We start from the raw sequence: 18377 nt of genomic DNA on the forward strand, positions 1-18377 counted from the left end.
ACTTAGAACAATGGAAGAACACTTGAGAGATAGTAGTTTGATGCATGAAAATTGAAATCAAAATGTGTTTGTGGTGTGCCTAGTTCACGTGAAGTATGGAGTCAATATAGGCTCCATTAGTTTGTTGTTTTGTTAGATATTTCTTGCTAGATGTTAAATGATGGTTCCCACATGTGTTAGGTGACTCACAAGGGCTGCTAAGAGCTGATCATTAGAGTGTATATACCAATAGTAAATACATTTAGAAGCTGAGTATTGTATGAGTACACATACTAGTACATACGAGTAGAATTGTTGATGAAAATGAATGAGGATGTAATTGTAAGCATTTTTGTTAAGTAGAAGTACTTTGATAAGTGTCTTGAAGTCTTTCAAAAGTGTATGAATACATATTAAAACACTACATGTATATACATTTTAACTGAGTCGTTAAGTCATCGTTAGTCGTTACATGTAAGTGTTGTTTTGAAACCTTTAAGTTAACGATCTTATTAAATGTTGTTAACCCATTGTTTATTATATCTAATGAGATGTTAAATTATTACATTATCATGATATTATGATGTATTAATATATCTTAATATGATATATATACATTTAAATATCGTTACAACGATAATCGTTACATATATGTCTCGTTTCGAAATCCTTAAGTTAGTAGTCTTGTTTTTACATATGTAGTTCATTGTTAATACACTTAATGATATGTTTACTTATCATTTATTATGTTTAAACATAGTGTATCAATATCTTAATATGATTCATATGTATTTAGTAAAACGTTGTTATAACGATAATCGTTATATATATCGTTTCGAGTTTCTTAATTCAATAAACTCATTTTTTTTATGTATAACACTCATTGTTAATATACTTAGTGAGATACTTACTTATCATAATCCCATGTTAACCATATATATGTCTATATATATAACATCATGTAGTTTTTACGAATTTGTAACGTTCGTGAATCACCGGTCAATTTAGGTGGCCAATTGTCTATATGAAACATATTTCAATTAATCAAGTCTTAACAAGTTTGATTGCTTAACATGTTGGAAACATTTAATCATGTAAATATCAATTTCATTTAATATATATATAAACATGGAAAAGTTCGGGTCACTACACGCCACATTAAAGTTAAACGCAACCGTCATGAACAAATTAATTTATGCATCTTAACGATAATCCTTTAGCATTTTCATCTTTTAATGATAACTTTTAAGGTCATCTTAACATTTTCCATCTTTGAATGACAACTATTAGGCTTGTATTTACAAAGGAAATTGATATTTTCAACATTGGTTTTGATAGATCTACTTAAATTATCATAAATTACCTTTAATGATATGTTACATATATAAATCTTTTTTTTATATTTTCTTATTACAATTTATTGAAGGATATTTTTGAAAAGCAGACTTAAATGAGGTGGATGAAGTAAAATGGGAAGTGAAAGTATCATTTCCCATTTACAAAACATAAAAGGCTAAAATAATCCCACACATTTTTTGCCAAAAAAAGAAAAAGAAAAAAGAACACATTAATGTCGGCGGACCACGGAGGTATCAAATCAAATTTATGAAGGTGAAAGTAAAGAAAAATAGAAAATTAAAAACAAAAGTAAAACTCTTTTCCACTTCGCCGGATCAAATGGGTTCCGATGAAGATAAGAGGATACCATTTAGCCAAAGACCGGAATGGGCTGACGTCACGCCGGTACCCCAAAACGACGGCCCAAATCCCGTCGTTCCGATTGCATACTCGGAAGAATTCGCGGAGACCATGAGCTACTTCCGGGCGGTTTATTTAGCCGATGAACGATCTCAACGATCCCTTCAACTTACATCTGAAGCTATTCAATTAAACGCTGCTAATTACACTGTAAGCACAACCCTATATGCATACATACTAGTATATGATTCATGCAACCCTTTAGTTAACAAGATTTTAATTTTCTTGTAATTGAAGTATGAAAAATTGATAAAGTTTCAATCTTTGGCAATTGGTGGACGTGGGTATTCATACCAGGTTTTGGATTGTTAAGAAAGATTGTAACTTTATGGTTTTTTTTTTTCTTTTTTGAAAAAAAAAGGATGAATTGTGTAAAATCAATGAAGCTTAAAGTTTGGATCTTTGTTAAAGTGGTAATGACACCCGTTTCGGATTTATAGCAAGGATAGTAGCCTTCTGGTTTCTATTTGTGTTTATGATTGCATGTTGTGAACAAAAGTTGTGCAAGTTTAATTAGATGAGCTAGGCTACAATAGCTATAACCGGGTACTCGGGTGCTTGGCTAGTCGTAACTTTTTTATCGTAAGGTAAATCGACAAGATTTAAGAAGTAGAACAACTAGTTATGAACAGAAGATTATAAACTTTATACAAGAAAAAAAATAAAGGGATCTTTGCGATTGAGGTGATTACATCCTGTTTCGGATTGTTAGTAAAGATATATACTTAATGGATTAAAATTTTCAATTTGTGTTTTGAGATTGAATCTTGTATATACAAGTTATAGAAAGCAAAGTTTGATAACCCAGGGATTAAGTTAGCTCTACCCGAGTATTTAACTAGTATCAACTTGTCTTATGGTAACTTAAATGATAAGCTTTAAGAAGAAGAACAAATTATTATGAACTGTATGTTAGACAGACTAATAAAGAAAGCTTTTACAAAGTCAATGTTAGGCATTGAATGGATGGTCATCGTAATACTATTTATAGTTGTATTAAGGTTTTTGGTTAATTATGAGAAAGATGATGCATTATGTGTGTATGAGCTATAAAATATGTAATTTTTTTTAATCGATCAATAGCTTCTTTTGGTAGATTAGGGAATAGGGCATGAGGTGGCCAGATTTAGCTTGGATCGTTAGGCTTGATATTTGATTGAAGTTTCAGTTTTACATTAATAATATCAACAATCAACAATGAGTTAGAAAGGAAGTCGTAATTGGTCATCTTAAACTTTTTCAGTCAAATCATGTTAGTTGAAAATATTAAAAATCGTAAAGCAAATTGCTAAATCTGTTTGAATTCGTGTCTTCAATATCATGTTGATTCTGCTGCACCTTAGGTTAATCTAGCTTGTACAGAGCGTACTATAACCATTTTGTTTGGATTTTCAATTGTGTGTTATACTAAGTCGGATACTGTAGACGTTAGCAAACTATCATTTAGTTCACTCCAAAAAAAATATTCATAAATAAAACTACACTTTTTTTTTTATAATAATTTTGATTTTTGTGTTTCATAGGTCTGGCAATTCAGACGATTAACACTCGAGGCTCTCAATTCTGACCTGCATGATGAATTAGAGTTTGTTGAGAATCTTGCTAGCGTAAACTCAAAAAACTATCAACTATGGTGAGACTGAATCCATAATGATGCCTTGTTGTATGTTACCCGTGAATAAAAACTGATGAAATCTCTTTTAAACTATTAGTTAGCATATACGGTGGGCACTATATGTGACCTAATAAATTTTGTGTTAAGTGTTTGAAAAGGTATTAAACATGGCTAAAAATTTTTAGTTTACGTACCCAAAACATAAAGGGTTTTTTTTCATGTATTAAACTTTCATTTATCTCTATTGTCAGAATCTTACGTTTTATGAGTCATAGACCATTGATGTGGTACCGGTTTGATGACATGGCAAGTAATATGTGTCACGTCAACAATAAAACTGGTAATATGATAAATAAGCCATTCGATAGATACAATAGAAATAATGAATGTTTGATACGTACAAATGTACCATGGAGACTTATAAAGTTTGGAAACATTCAGTATAACTTATGGTACATAATACATACTCGAAGACTTAACTCTATTATTTTCTTTTATTGGAATCTATTTATCATAAATACCCTCTTTAGTGATGATTTCCAGCCGTATCTTCTAGATGTCGTCATCTAGATGTTTCCATTCTAGCCGTAATCTAGATTTTTCTAGATATTCAAAGAAGCCGGTTGAAGAAGCAAAGTTGGAAACAATTACGGCTAGCCACTTGTTTGACAACTCATATAGAAGTATTCAAATTGAAAACGATTACGGCTAGCCACCCCAATCTGCGTTCACACCTTTCACCTCCTCAAATTTTCCTTATAAATAGAGGTGTAAGCCTCATTTGTAAATCATTCAGAAAAAGTGTAATCACACCTAGTTAGTGTGTGTGAGTTAAAGTGTAATCATAACCAAGAGTGAATACACCCTCGAGAGTGGCGAGAATTCCTAGTGTGTTAGTTTGAGAGTTTTTTGTTTATTTGAGTTTTGTAATACTCTGTAATCTATTCTTGTGAGTAATAGAGTTATTTTCTCTCAAATTTGTGTACCAACGTCCAGGCGATCCTCATAAATCACAACAAGTGGTATCAGAGCTAGGTTAGAGGCGTTGGTCGAGTGTTTGAGTTTTCTGAAATTTTCAACCCCGTTTGTGTTGAAAAGTTATTTGTAAGGTGATAATGTCCACGGAAGAGTCAGGATCATCTTCCGGAGCCATGATTATGCTCACTGCCACCAACTACACGCTGTGGAAACCTCGGATGGAAGATCTCCTCAGCTGTAAGGATTTGTTTGACCCTATTGAATTAAAGGGTACAAATCCTGATTCCGCCAAAGAGAAAGAGTGGAAGAAGTTAAACCGAAAAACTATTGGTCAAATCCGTCAATGGATTGATCATAGTGTCTTCCACCATGTTGCACAAGAGACAGACGCATATGTCCTCTGGAAAAAGTTGGAGGACATGTACCAGCTCGGAATAAAGCCCTGTTGATGAGGCGTTTAGTCAACATGAAGCTTAAAAGTGGAACTTCAGTTGCCGAGCATACCAGTGAGTTCCAGAGCTTGGTCAACCAGTTATCGTCTGTAGAGATGCCGCTTGGCGATGAAGTTCAGGCGCTACTACTAGTTAGTTCTCTTCCCGATAGTTGGGAAACGCTGGTAGTAACACTCAGCAACTCAGCCCTGAATGGCAAACTTACCATGTGAATGGTCAAGGATGCCCTATTCAGTGAAGAGGCAAGGAGAAAGGACATGGGCACAGATCAGACCCATGCCTTTGTCACAGAGAATCGGGGGAGACAACAAATAAGTAGCAAAAATAAATGGAGAGGCAGAAGTAAGAGCAGGGGCAGGTCCTCTGATAGCAGAAAATCAATATATAAATGCTATCATTATTAGAGGGGTATATGAAGAAGAACTGCTACAGATTGAAAGAAGAACAAGGTCAGAACAGTTCACAATCAAAGAATAAAGGTGGAGAAACATTAGTTACTATCACTGGTGATGTAGCTTATTGTTCAACCCATGATGAGGCATGCCTTCACGTCTCACGAGGAGAAGACATGGAATGGGTGGTAGATACTGTAGCATCATACCACGTGACTCCATACAAGGAATACTTCACAACATACAAAGCTGGTGACTTTGGAGCTGTGAAAATGGGAAATTCCAGTTCCGCTGAGATTGTCGGAATTGGTGATGTCACGATAAAGACAAGTTCCGGGAGCACAATCACTCTGAAGGATGTCCGCCATGTGCCAGATCTTCGGCTGAATCTACTTTCTGGAGTAGCTCTTGACAAACAGGGCTATGATAGTCATTTCAGTAGAGGCCCATGGAAATTGTCAAGAGGCGCTATGATAGTCGCTCGAGGACACATTTGTGGCACACTATACAAAACTCATGTGAAGATCTGTACAGACGGCCTTAATGTTGCAGAAAAAGAGGCGTCACAGAATTTATGGCACCAGAGACTCGGTCACATGAGTGAAAAAGGGTTGTCTACCCTAATAAAGAAAGAGCTTATCAATGTAGACAAGGACGCTGCACTAAATCCTTGCAATCATTGTCTGTTTGGTAAGCAACATAGAGTCTTGTCGAGAAGATCAGAGTTACTCAGTCTGGTGCACTCTGATGTTTGCGGTCCCTTGGAGGTTGAATCAATTGACGGCAATCGATATTTTCTAACGTTTATCGATGATGCTTCTCGAAAGGTGTGGGTATATTTCTTGCGGACGAAGGACCAAGTTTTCGATTACTTCAAACAGTTCCATGTCATGGTAGAACGTGAGACAGGAAAGAAGTTAAAGTGTCTTCGATCCGACAACGGCGGTGAATACTCTTCCAGGCAGTTCGATGCCTATTGCAGATCATATGGCATCCGACATGAGAAGACAGTTCCACGTACCCCTCAACACAATGGTATAGCAGAAAGAATGAACCGAACAGTTATGGAACGTGTTCGGAGCATGCTCAGTATGGCTAAGCTGCCAAAGCCATTCTGGGGAGAAGCAGTCAGAGCCGCATGTTACTTGATCAACCGATCTCCATCAGTACCACTGAATTTTGAAGTTCCGGAGAAACTTTGGTCTGGAAAGGATCCATCATACTCTCACTTAAGAGTATTTGGATGTTTGGCGTACGCACATGTATCCAAGGAGCTCAGGCAGAAGCTGGATGTAAAGACTACTCCATGCATATTCATAGGCTATGGAGATGAAGAATTTGGATACAGATTATGGGATCCAAAGGAGAAAAAGGTGATCAGAAGTAGGGATGTGGTGTTCCATGAAAGCCAGACAATAGAAGATATTGAAAAGCCCACAATATCTCAGAAATCAAATGTTGTCACTCAGGTGCCAGAGGTAACAACAGAATCATTTATGAGAAATGAACATGCAGTGCAAGATGAAATACCGGAAGTAGAAGATAATGAGGAAAATGACGGTGCTGAGCAGGGGGAGCCACAACCCCATCTGCCAGACGTTCCAGGACCATCACAAGGCGAAGATGATGGTGGATCTCCTCAGTATATTCCAGAAGTTCGAAGATCTGAACGAGGTCGGATTCCATCGAGTAGATATCCGGAATCCGAGTACCTTCTACTTACTGAAGATGGAGAACCAGATAGTTTTCATGAAGCAATATCTCATAAGGACAAAGAAAAATGGTTGCTCGCAATGCAGGATGAGATGGATTCTCTGCAGAAAAATCAGACTTATGAGATCGTAGAACTTCCACAAGGGAAGAAGGCACTGAAAAACAAATGAGTGTTCAAGCTGAAAAAGGATGGCAGTGGAAAAGTGGTGAAATACAAAGCACGACTTGTAGTCAAAGGATTCCAACAGAAGAAAGGGATTGATTTTGACGAGATATTTTCACCAGTAGTCAAGATGACTTCAATTAGAGTCATACTTGGATTGGTCGCAAGTATGAACTTGGAGCTTGAACAGATGGATGTAAAGACAGCTTTTCTTCATGAAGATTTACATGAAGAAATTTACATGGAGCAGCCAGAAGATTTTGAGGTTTCAGGAGATAATCTCGTATGCAAGCTGAAGAAAAGTTTGTACGGTTTAAAGGAGTCACCTAGGCAGGTACAAGAAGTTTGACTCATGCATGGTGAGTCAAGGGTACAAGAAAACTGCAGCAGATGAGTGTGTCTACATTCAGAAGTTTTCTGAAGGAGATTTCGTTGCTCTTCTACTATATGTAGACGATATTTTGATCGTAGGGAAAGATGCAACGAAGATCAACCAGCTGAAGAAGGAACTCTCTAAGTCTTTTGACATGAAAGACTTAGGACAAGCTCAACAGATTTTAGGAATGCAGATAACCCGAGACAGGAAGAATAGAAGGTTATGGCTATCTCAGGAGAAGTATATTGAACGAGTGCTTTCACGGTTCAATATGAACAATGCCAAACCTGTTAGCATTCCATTAGCCAATCATTTCAAGTTAAGTAAGAGTTCTTGTCCCTCATCCAAGGAAGAGATTGGGGAGATGTCAGTACCATATTCTTCGGCTTTTGGAAGTTTGATGTATGCGATGGTGTGTACGAGGCCCGATATTGCTCACGCAGTGGGAGCAGTGAGTCGTTTTCTCTCTAACCCCGGGAAAGAGCATTGGAATGCGGTAAAATGGATTCTCAGGTATCTTTAAAGGTACAACGAAGATATGTCTTTGTTACGGGGGAGCTGGTCCAATCTTGGAAGGCTATACAGATGCAGATATGGCTGGAGATCCTGATAGTAGAAAATCTACTTCAGGATTCATTTACACTTTTGCAGGGGGGACTGTTTCATGGCAGTCAAGACTACAGAAGTGTGTTGCATTATCCACAACTGAAGCAGAGTATATTGCTGCCGCAGAAGCTGGAAAAGAAATGTTGTGGTTAAAGCGTTATCTACAAGAATTTGGAATCAAGCAAAAGGAATGCAAGGTACATTGTGACAGTCAGAGTGCTCTAGATTTGAGCAAGAACTCCATGTACCATTTCCGTACAAAACATATTGATATTCGCTATCATTGGATACGCGAGGTAATTGATCGACAACTGTTGAGACTAGTGAAGATCCATACAAAGGAGAATCCTGCGGATATGTTAACAAAGGTGGTGACTCGAGAGAAGTTAGAGTTATGCAGAGACATAACCGGAATGTTTTCTATGGATACGTCTGGAGGGGGAGAATTGATGATTTCCAGCCGTATCTTCTAGATGTCGTCATCTAGATGTTTCCATTCTAGCCGTAATCTAGATTTTTCTAGATATTCAAAGAAGCCGGTTGAAGAAGCAAAGTTGGAAACAATTACGGCTAGCCATTTGTTTGACAACTCATATAGAAGTATTCAAATTGGAAACGATTACGGCTAGCCACCCTTTTCTGCGTTCACACCAATCTGCGTTCACACCTTCCACCTCCTCAAATTTTCCTTATAAATAGAGGTGTAAGCCTCATTTGTAAATCATTCAGAAAAAGTGTAATCACACCTAGTTAGTGTGTGTGAGTTAAAGTGTAATCATAACCAAGAGTGAATACACCCTAGAGAGTGGTGAGAATTCCTAGTGTGTTAGTTTGAGAGTTTTTTGTTTATTTGAGTTTTGTAATACTCTGTAATCTATTCTTGTGAGTAATAGAGTTATTTTCTCTCAAATTTGTGTACCAACGTCCAGGCGATCCTCATAAATCACAACAAGTGGTATCAGAGCTAGGTTAGAGGCGTTGATCGAGTGTTTGAGTTTTCTGAAGTTTTCAACCCCGTTTGTGTTGAAAAGTTATTTGTAAGGTGATAATGTCCACGGAAGAGTCAGGATCATCTTCCGGAGCCATGATTATGCTCACTGCCACCAACTACACGCTGTGGAAACCTCGGATGGAAGATCTCCTCAGCTGTAACGATTTGTTTGACCCTATTGAATTAAAGGGTACAAATCCTGATTCCGCCAAAGAGAAAGAGTGGAAGAAGTTAAACCGAAAAACTATTGGTCAAATCCGTCAATGGATTGATCATAGTGTCTTCCACCATGTTGCACAAGAGACAGACGCATATGTCCTCTGGAAAAAGTTGGAGGACATGTACCAGCTCGGAATAAAGCCCTGTTGATGAGGCGTTTAGTCAACATGAAGCTTAAAAGTGGAACTTCAGTTGCCGAGCATACCAGTGAGTTCCAGAGCTTGGTCAACCAGTTATCGTCTGTAGAGATGCCGCTTGGCGATGAAGTTCAGGCGCTACTACTAGTTAGTTCTCTTCCCGATAGTTGGGAAACGCTGGTAGTAACACTCAGCAACTCAGCCCTGAATGGCAAACTTACCATGTGAATGGTCAAGGATGCCCTATTCAGTGAAGAGGCAAGGAGAAAGGACATGGGCACAGATCAGACCCATGCCTTTGTCACAGAGAATCGGGGGAGACAACAAATAAGTAGCAAAAATAAATGGAGAGGCAGAAGTAAGAGCAGGGGCAGGTCCTCTGATAGCAGAAAATCAATATATAAATGCTATCATTATTAGAGGGGTATATGAAGAAGAACTGCTACAGATTGAAAGAAGAACAAGGTCAGAACAGTTCACAATCAAAGAATAAAGGTGGAGAAACATTAGTTACTATCACTGGTGATGTAGCTTATTGTTCAACCCATGATGAGGCATGCCTTCACGTCTCACGAGGAGAAGACATGGAATGGGTGGTAGATACTGCAGCATCCTACCACGTGACTCCATACAAGGAATACTTCACAACATACAAAGCTGGTGACTTTGGAGCTGTGAAAATGGGAAATTCCAGTTCAGCTGAGATTGTCGGAATTGGTGATGTCACGATAAAGACAAGTTCCGGGAGCACAATCACTCGGAAGGATGTCCGCCATGTGCCAGATCTTCGGCTGAATCTACTTTCTGGAGTAGCTCTTGACAAACAGGGTTATGATAGTCATTTCAGTAGAGGCCCATGGAAATTGTCAAGAGGCGCTATGATAGTCGCTCGAGGACACATTTGTGGCACACTATACAAAACTCATGTGAAGATCTGTACAGACGGCCTTAATGTTGCAGAAAAAGAGGCGTCACAGAATTTATGGCACCAGAGACTCGGTCACATGAGTGAAAAAGGGTTGTCTACCCTAATAAAGAAAGAGCTTATCAATGTAGACAAGGACGCTGCACTAAATCCTTGCAATCATTGTCTGTTTGGTAAGCAACATAGAGTCTTGTCGAGAAGATCAGAGTTACTCAGTCTGGTGCACTCTGATGTTTGCGGTCCCTTGGAGGTTGAATCAATTGACGGCAATCGATATTTTCTAACGTTTATCGATGATGCTTCTCGAAAGGTGTGGGTATATTTCTTGCGGACGAAGGACCAAGTTTTCGATTACTTCAAACAGTTCCATGTCATGGTAGAACGTGAGACAGGAAAGAAGTTAAAGTGTCTTCGATCCGACAACGGCGGTGAATACTCTTCCAGGCAGTCCGATGCCTATTGCAGATCATATGGCATCCGACATGAGAAGACAGTTCCACGTACCCCTCAACACAATGGTATAGCAGAAAGAATGAACCGAACAATTATGGAATTTGTTCGGAGCATGCTCAGTATGGCTAAGCTGCCAAAGCCATTCTGGGGAGAAGCAGTCAGAGCCGCATGTTACTTGATCAACCGATCTCCATCAGTACCACTGAATTTTGAAGTTCCGGAGAAACTTTGGTCTGGAAAGGATCCATCATACTCTCACTTAAGAGTATTTGGATGTTTGGCGTACGCACATGTATCCAAGGAGCTCAGGCAGAAGCTGGATGTAAAGACTACTCCATGCATATTCATAGGCTATGGAGATGAAGAATTTGGATACAGATTATGGGATCCAAAGGAGAAAAAGGTGATCAGAAGTAGGGATGTGGTGTTCCATGAAAGCCAGACAATAGAAGATATTGAAAAGCCCACAATATCTCAGAAATCAAATGTTGTCACTCAGGTGCCAGAGGTAACAACAGAATCATTTATGAGAAATGAACATGCAGTGCAAGATGAAATACCGGAAGTAGAAGATAATGAGGAAAATGACGGTGCTGAGCAGGGGGAGCCACAACCCCATCTGCCAGACGTTCCAGGACCATCACAAGGCGAAGATGATGGTGGATCTCCTCAGTATATTCCAGAAGTTCGAAGATCTGAACGAGGTCGGATTCCATCGAGTAGATATCCGGAATCCGAGTACCTTCTACTTACTGAAGATGGAGAACCAGAGAGTTTTCATGAAGCAATATCTCATAAGGACAAAGAAAAATGGTTGCTCGCAATGCAGGATGAGATGGATTCTCTGCAGAAAAATCAGACTTATGAGATCGTAGAACTTCCACAAGGGAAGAAGGCACTGAAAAACAAATGGGTGTTCAAGCTGAAAAAGGATGGCAGTGGAAAAGTGGTGAAATACAAAGCACGACTTGTAGTCAAAGGATTCCAACAGAAGAAAGGGATTGATTTTGACGAGATATTTTCACCAGTAGTCAAGATGACTTCAATTAGAGTCATACTTGGATTGGTCGCAAGTATGAACTTGGAGCTTGAACAGATGGATGTAAAGACAGCTTTTCTTCATGGAGATTTGCATGAAGAAATTTACATGGAGCAGCCAGAAGGTTTTGAGGTTTCAGGAGATAATCTTGTATGCAAGCTGAAGAAAAGTTTGTACGGTTTAAAGCAGTCACCTAGGCAGTGGTACAAGAAGTTTGACTCATGCATGGTGAGTCAAGGGTACAAGAAAACTGCAGCAGATGAGTGTGTCTACATTCAGAAGTTTTCTGAAGGAGATTTCGTTGCTCTTCTACTATATGTTGACGATATTTTGATCGTAGGGAAAGATGCAACGAAGATCAACCAGCTGAAGAAGGAACTCTCTAAGTCTTTTGACATGAAAGACTTAGGACAAGCTCAACAGATTTTAGGAATGCAGATAACCCGAGACAGGAAGAATAGAAGGTTATGGCTATCTCAGGAGAAGTATATTGAACGAGTGCTTTCACGGTTCAATATGAACAATGCCAAACCTGTTAGCATTCCATTAGCCAATCATTTCAAGTTAAGTAAGAGTTCTTGTCCCTCATCCAAGGAAGAGATTGGGGAGATGTCGTCAGTACCATATTCTTCGCCTGTTGGAAGTTTGATGTATGCGATGGTGTGTACGAGGCCCGATATTGCTCACGCAGTGGGAACAGTGAGTCGTTTTCTCTCTAACCCCGGGAAAGAGCATTGAAATGCGGTAAAATGGATTCTCAGGTATCTTTAAAGGTATTACAGATGGATGTAAAGACAACTTTTCTTCATGGAGATTTGCATGAAGAAATTTACATGGAGCAGCCAGAAGGTTTTGAGGTTTCAGGAGATAATCTCGTATGCAAGCTGAAGAAAAGTTTGTACGGTTTAAAGCAGTCACCTAGGCAGTGGTACAAGAAGTTTGACTCATGCATGGTGAGTCAAGAGTACAAGAAAACTGCAGCAGATGAGTGTGTCTACATTCAGAAGTTTTCTGAAGGAGATTTCGTTGCTCTTCTACTATATGTTGACGATATTTTGATCGTAGGGAAAGATGCAACGAAGATCAACCAGCTGAAGAAGGAACTCTCTAAGTCTTTTGACATGAAAGACTTAGGACAAGCTCAACAGATTTTAGGAATGCAGATAACCCGAGACAGGAAGAATAGAAGGTTATGGCTATCTCAGGAGAAGTATATTGAACGAGTGCTTTCACGGTTCATTATGAACAATGCCAAACCTGTTAGCATTCCATTAGCCAATCATTTCAAGTTAAGTAAGAGTTCTTGTCCCTCATCCAAGGAAGAGATTGGGGAGATGTCGTCAGTACCATATTCTTCGGCTGTTGGAAGTTTGATGTATGCGATGGTGTGTACGAGGCCCGATATTGCTCACGCAGTGGGAACAGTGAGTCGTTTTCTCTCTAACCCCGGGAAAGAGCATTGGAATGCGGTAAAATGGATTCTCAGGTATCTTTAAAGGTACAACGAAGATATGTCTTTGTTACGGGGGAGCTGGTCCAATCTTGGAAGGCTATACAGATGCAGATATGGCTGGAGATCCTGATAGTAGAAAATCTACTTCATGATTCATTTACACTTTTGCAGGGGGAACTGTTTCATGGCAGTCAAGACTACAGAAGTGTGTTGCATTATCCACAACTGAAGCAGAGTATATTGCTGCCGCAGAAGCTGGAAAAGAAATGTTGTGGTTAAAGCGTTATCTACAAGAATTTGGAATCAAGCAAAAGGAATACAAGGTACATTGTGACAGTCAGAGTGCTCTAGATTTGAGCAAGAACTCCATGTACCATTCCCGTACAAAACATATTGATATTCGCTATCATTGGATACGCGAGGTAATTGATCGACAACTGTTGAGACTAGTGAAGATCCATACAAAGGAGAATCCTGCGGATATGTTAACAAAGGTGGTAACTCGAGAGAAGTTAGAGTTATGCAGAGACATAACCGGAGTGTTTTCTATGGATACGTCTGGAGGGGGAGAATTGATGATTTCCAGCCGTATTTTCTAGATGTCGTCATCTAGATGTTTCCATTCTAGCCGTAATCTAGATTTTTCTAGATATTCAAAGAAGCCGGTTGAAGAAGCAAAGTTGGAAACAATTACGGCTAGCCACTTGTTTGACAACTCATATAGAAGTATTCAAATTGGAAACGATTACGGCTAGCCACCCTTTTCTGCGTTCACACTAATCTGCGTTCACACCTTCCACCTCCTCAAATTTTCCATATAAATAGAGGTGTAAGCCTCATTTGTAAATCATTCAGAAAAAGTGTAATCACACCTAGTTAGTGTGTGTGAGTTAAAGTGTAATCATAACCAAGAGTGAATACACCCTAGAGAGTGGTGAGAATTCCTAGTGTGTTAATTTGAGAGTTTTTTGTTTATTTTTGAGTTTTGTAATACTCTGTAATCTATTCTTGTGAGTAATAGAGTTATTTTCTCTCAAATTTGTGTACCAACGTCCAGGCGATCCTCATAAATCACAACATTTAGGTAGAATAAAAGTTCTTATATGATGCTTAATATTTATTTTTATTAATTAATACAGGCACCATAGGAGGTGGGTTGCTGAAAAACTGGGGACTGAAGCTGTTACTAGAGAACTTGAGTTCACCAAGAACATATTCTTAAAAGATGCCAAAAATTATCATGCTTGGTCTCATAGACAGGTATATCCTTTGTGTGTGTGTGTGGGTGTGGGTGTGTGGATGTGTGTGGGTGTGTCATCTGAACTACAACGACAAATAGTTAACCTTTTTTTCTGATAGTTCACGTGTGGTACAAGTCGATTTGTACTTGGTGACAATTTCGACCCATTATAATTTGAACAGGTCAATTTTGGGCAACCTTATTTTTTTTCGCAAATTTAGTTTGGAATCTAAAAGAATTAGCTTAAAAGATTCGGGTCAAATGGATTGAGCGTGTCTATTGGGTCAAAGTCGTGTAAAGTTGATAATAGTGCATAAACCTTCTAAATCATTTTATACGAAAGTTAGAATCTAACATATCTGGTCGTGTTTGACACTATATTTTTATTTATAACTTGGATTTTTTTTAATTTTTTTTACAAGTTGTGTCTTGTGTTAACCAGAAAGGTATACCTTTTTTTTTTTTTTTTTTTTTAGGCGAAAAAACTAAAACTCATATAGAAAGGTATACCTGGTTGGACCATTACAAATTGTAATAAAATGTGCTATTATAAGTATATATACTTTATCTTTACATGAAATTTGAGATTCATTTGACTCATTTGTTTGTGTGCAGTGGGTTCTTCAAACTCTCGGAGGCTGGGAACATGAACTTGCTTATTGTGATGAACTCCTTAAAGATGATATTTTCAACAACTCTGCTTGGAATCAGGTATGAATTAAGTTTCTTTAATTCGAAATTTTGATTATTACTGCATGCATTCGGGCACATAATTGTTTGTATTATCTCTGTCTGGTCAAAAAGTTAGGCTAAAGGATAAGTGTCAAAGTCAAACGGGTCAAAAGTCACCCAAAGTGTACACTTGCGTTAAACAACCCAGTTGATTTCGTCTGTAACAACTATCACTATACACAAAAAATCATGTATTGTTATACTCATCATTCGATCTTTTTAAATGCGCAACCTTTTTGGTATTTGAAAAACCAGTTTTTGTAATGTTAAGGATCTTCATGTCTGTAACTTCAATTTTATATAACGATTGGCTCGATGATATATACATGAAGTTACGTTTACAAAATGGCCAAGCCGGACATGATAGCCCACAAAATACTGAAATCTTCTATATTATATATAAATAGATATATAGATAGATCTATGCATATGCAATATATTTGTATTGAGATCTTTTATTTATCATATATTGGACAATAATTCGACATAACCCCTTACTATAGTGCCACATGTGTTGTACATACATTTACATTATTTACTTGAAAAACACACAACCATGTGATATGTACATTATTTTGTCTTGGTGGATCACCAAGAGTCCTATTTGGCATGTAGTAAACTTTTATGGCTGCACGTCAGCATACAATGTCGGTAACACATTTGACAATAACTTCACGTATCGTCTGCAGAGATACTTTGTCATAACGCGACACCCTGGATTAGAAGGAATAGATGTAACACGGGAATCAGAAGTTAAGTACGCCGTAAAAGCAATATTAACGAGACCGGAAAACGAAAGCCCGTGGAGGTACCTTCGGGGTCTATACAAAAACTACACGAAGGGGTTAATAGCTGATCCCGAAGTCTCAAAGGTTATCTTAACGGTGTTGACTTCCAAAGTCTACCCGGTTTTTGCTCTTAGCCTATTGTTGGATCTTGTCTCACATGGTTTTGAACCAAACCAAGATTTTAAAAGTGCTGTAGAAGCTATAGTTCCGGAATCAAACTTTCGAGGCATGGATATTGCGGTAATGGTTTGTTCGGTTTTAGAGATTGTGGACCCCACAAGGGCGAGTTATTGGAAGTGGAGAAAGAGTAGTTTTCATTCTCAAGCTGTTGAAGGAATTTCAAACCTTCGTATCCGTTAATGAACACGTGTTCTGTTTTTCTGATGTTTTTTGTGGCTATTTAAGTTGAATTGTGTCTTAAACTTTAATGTAAACTATTTGATTTGAGAATAGTTGATGAAGTGAACTTTTTAATGCACACCGTTTTAACAATCTATATCCTTTACTTATATGCTTCCTTGTAAACTTATCTGTTTAATGTTAAATATTTATTTTGTAAATATCATTGTTTTGAAATGTACAAAACTTAGAAAATAATGTGAGTAATAATGATATGAATTGAGAGACATACGAATAAGAAAGAATAAAAAACACATCCTTAATTGTTAAGGTTTATTATCTTGTTGCTGGTTCAACTTGTTACCTATTACTATATCTTACCATCTCATTTTTAGACTTGCAAACTATAACACGTAACATAAGTAAAAAAACAAATAGATAACAAGATAACAATAAAATTTTTACTTATTACAAGAATTTATTTTTCAAACCTACAAATAATATCATATACAAATACAATTATCAGTTTTGCTTTGCCAAAACTCATTAGAATCAAAACACCATTAAGACTCAAATTCTCCATCCTCATTTTTTTCTTCAAAATCTCAACCCCTCATCGATTGAAATCGAGTAGATTCCCATCTCCGGATCGAAAACATTGTAGTCGAAAACTCATAACCCCCACAACTGCAAACCATATCTCTGTCCCAGTTCTAAAAGAATTGATGATTAATGATTCGAAATTTTGCGTCACATTGGTGCATCATTAACAAATTTGCTAATTGCATAATCTAACTGTGCAAGCTACTGCTTGTGCCCAATACTTGAGCCTTGCTTTTACTGCCTCAGGATGATCACCTACACAAAAGTCACAAAATTAGACAAAAATTCCAACATTATATTATATATTATACTTTTAAAATTATAAATACAACTACACATCTAATAACAAATGTTCTGAAACACAGAAATATGATTGTTTTCCCATTATACATTTCAATGCTGTACATATGAAACTACAGAAGTTAATGGCATAGGCATCTAAAGTGTGTTTTAAACCATCAATACATGGACAAAAAAAAAGAAGGCAAATGGAGTAATATGTTTATGCAAGCTAAATTCACGTGTACCACTCAATGCAACTAGTACTAATATATGCATAAAAAATGAGAACTTGGAGTACTTTTAAGGTTGATAAAGAAAGGTAACACTAATTTATTTGAACACTTTGTTAAACAAAAAATTTATTGACAATCCAATATAGCAATAAAATACTCACCAGGACTAGAGATCTTCCAGTTAGCAATCGGAGCAGACGGCGGCGGGGACACCGTGTCATTCACAGTCTCCGTCTCTGTTTCCGTCTCCGGCGATGACTCCGGCGACTTTTGTCGTTCATCAAGAAACTTCTGACTCATAGAATAACACAATTCAAGGGCAGGCAAAGTATTACAAAGCTCAGGGATTTCATTATAAGAAAACCCAAAACCTAAATCAAAACACCCTTTTAATTCATCAAGATCATCATCTGTTAAACTTTTAGCCCTAACAAGTTCATCCTCATCAACGTACCCTTCAAGAAAGACTTGATTTTTCTTCTTTTTAGCCCAAGAATCACTGCGTTTGAATGACCCAGATCGATTTTGATGATTAATTGTTAATGGGGCTGAGGATTCAAGATCTGGGTATTGGTTTTCTTGAAAGATTCTTTCGGATATTGATTCGTATGAATAGCTTCCCATTGTTTTTGTTTTTCCCCTGTTTTTTGGGTTTGTGAAAGTGAGTATGTTATGTGAGAGGAAATAGTTCGGGTTTTAAAAGACTTCGATAGGCTGTCAGTTTATGTATGCAAGCCGCATATCATACATGTTCACCACATGTATGTGTCATATATTCATGTGGTTTTTGGATTTTATTTCCTTCAAAAAAAAACATAAATCAAATATATGAAAATGCTAACACTTTACATGTTGTCGCTTTAGATATCTGTTTCCATCCAATCAAAGACGGCGAGGCGCCTCTAATCTAA

The 18377-nt window shown here is 37.7% G+C and overlaps 2 protein-coding genes across 2 annotated transcripts; one reads left to right on the plus strand and one right to left on the minus strand.

Moving 5' to 3' along the window:
- Positions 1-1593: 1593 nt before the first annotated feature.
- LOC139868558 (protein farnesyltransferase/geranylgeranyltransferase type-1 subunit alpha) lies at positions 1594-16515 on the plus strand. Its single transcript, XM_071856893.1, has 5 exons — positions 1594-1887; positions 3261-3370; positions 14389-14509; positions 15105-15200; positions 15911-16515. Exons 1-5 carry the CDS (start codon positions 1657-1659, stop codon positions 16367-16369), a joined length of 1017 nt encoding a protein of 338 aa, XP_071712994.1. The 5' UTR covers positions 1594-1656; the 3' UTR covers positions 16370-16515.
- A 325-nt stretch (positions 16516-16840) lies between these two features.
- Positions 16841-18146, minus strand: LOC139868564 (uncharacterized). Its single transcript, XM_071856900.1, has 2 exons — positions 17628-18146; positions 16841-17206 (listed from the first exon to the last, which is right to left on the minus strand). The coding sequence occupies exons 1-2, from the start codon at positions 18088-18090 to the stop codon at positions 17127-17129; spliced, it is 543 nt and encodes a 180-aa protein (XP_071713001.1). The 5' UTR covers positions 18091-18146; the 3' UTR covers positions 16841-17126.
- Between the last annotated feature and the right edge of the window lie 231 nt (positions 18147-18377).

The sequence above is a fragment of the Rutidosis leptorrhynchoides genome, chromosome 1 (genome assembly GCF_046630445.1).
Source record: "Rutidosis leptorrhynchoides isolate AG116_Rl617_1_P2 chromosome 1, CSIRO_AGI_Rlap_v1, whole genome shotgun sequence".
Taxonomy (NCBI): Eukaryota; Viridiplantae; Streptophyta; class Magnoliopsida; order Asterales; family Asteraceae; genus Rutidosis; species Rutidosis leptorrhynchoides.

Coding starts and splice junctions, on each gene's coding strand:
- LOC139868558 (XM_071856893.1), top strand. CDS start 1,657: ATGGGTTCCGATGAAGATAAGAGGATACCATTTAGCCAAAGACCGGAA. Junction 1,888..3,260: donor TAAACGCTGCTAATTACACT/GTAAGCACAACC, acceptor TGTGTTTCATAG/GTCTGGCAATTCAGACGATT. Junction 3,371..14,388: donor TCAAAAAACTATCAACTATG/GTGAGACTGAAT, acceptor TAATTAATACAG/GCACCATAGGAGGTGGGTTG.
- LOC139868564 (XM_071856900.1), bottom strand. CDS start 18,090: ATGGGAAGCTATTCATACGAATCAATATCCGAAAGAATCTTTCAAGAA. Junction 17,207..17,627: donor CTGGAAGATCTCTAGTCCTG/GTGAGTATTTTA, acceptor ACTTTTGTGTAG/GTGATCATCCTGAGGCAGTA.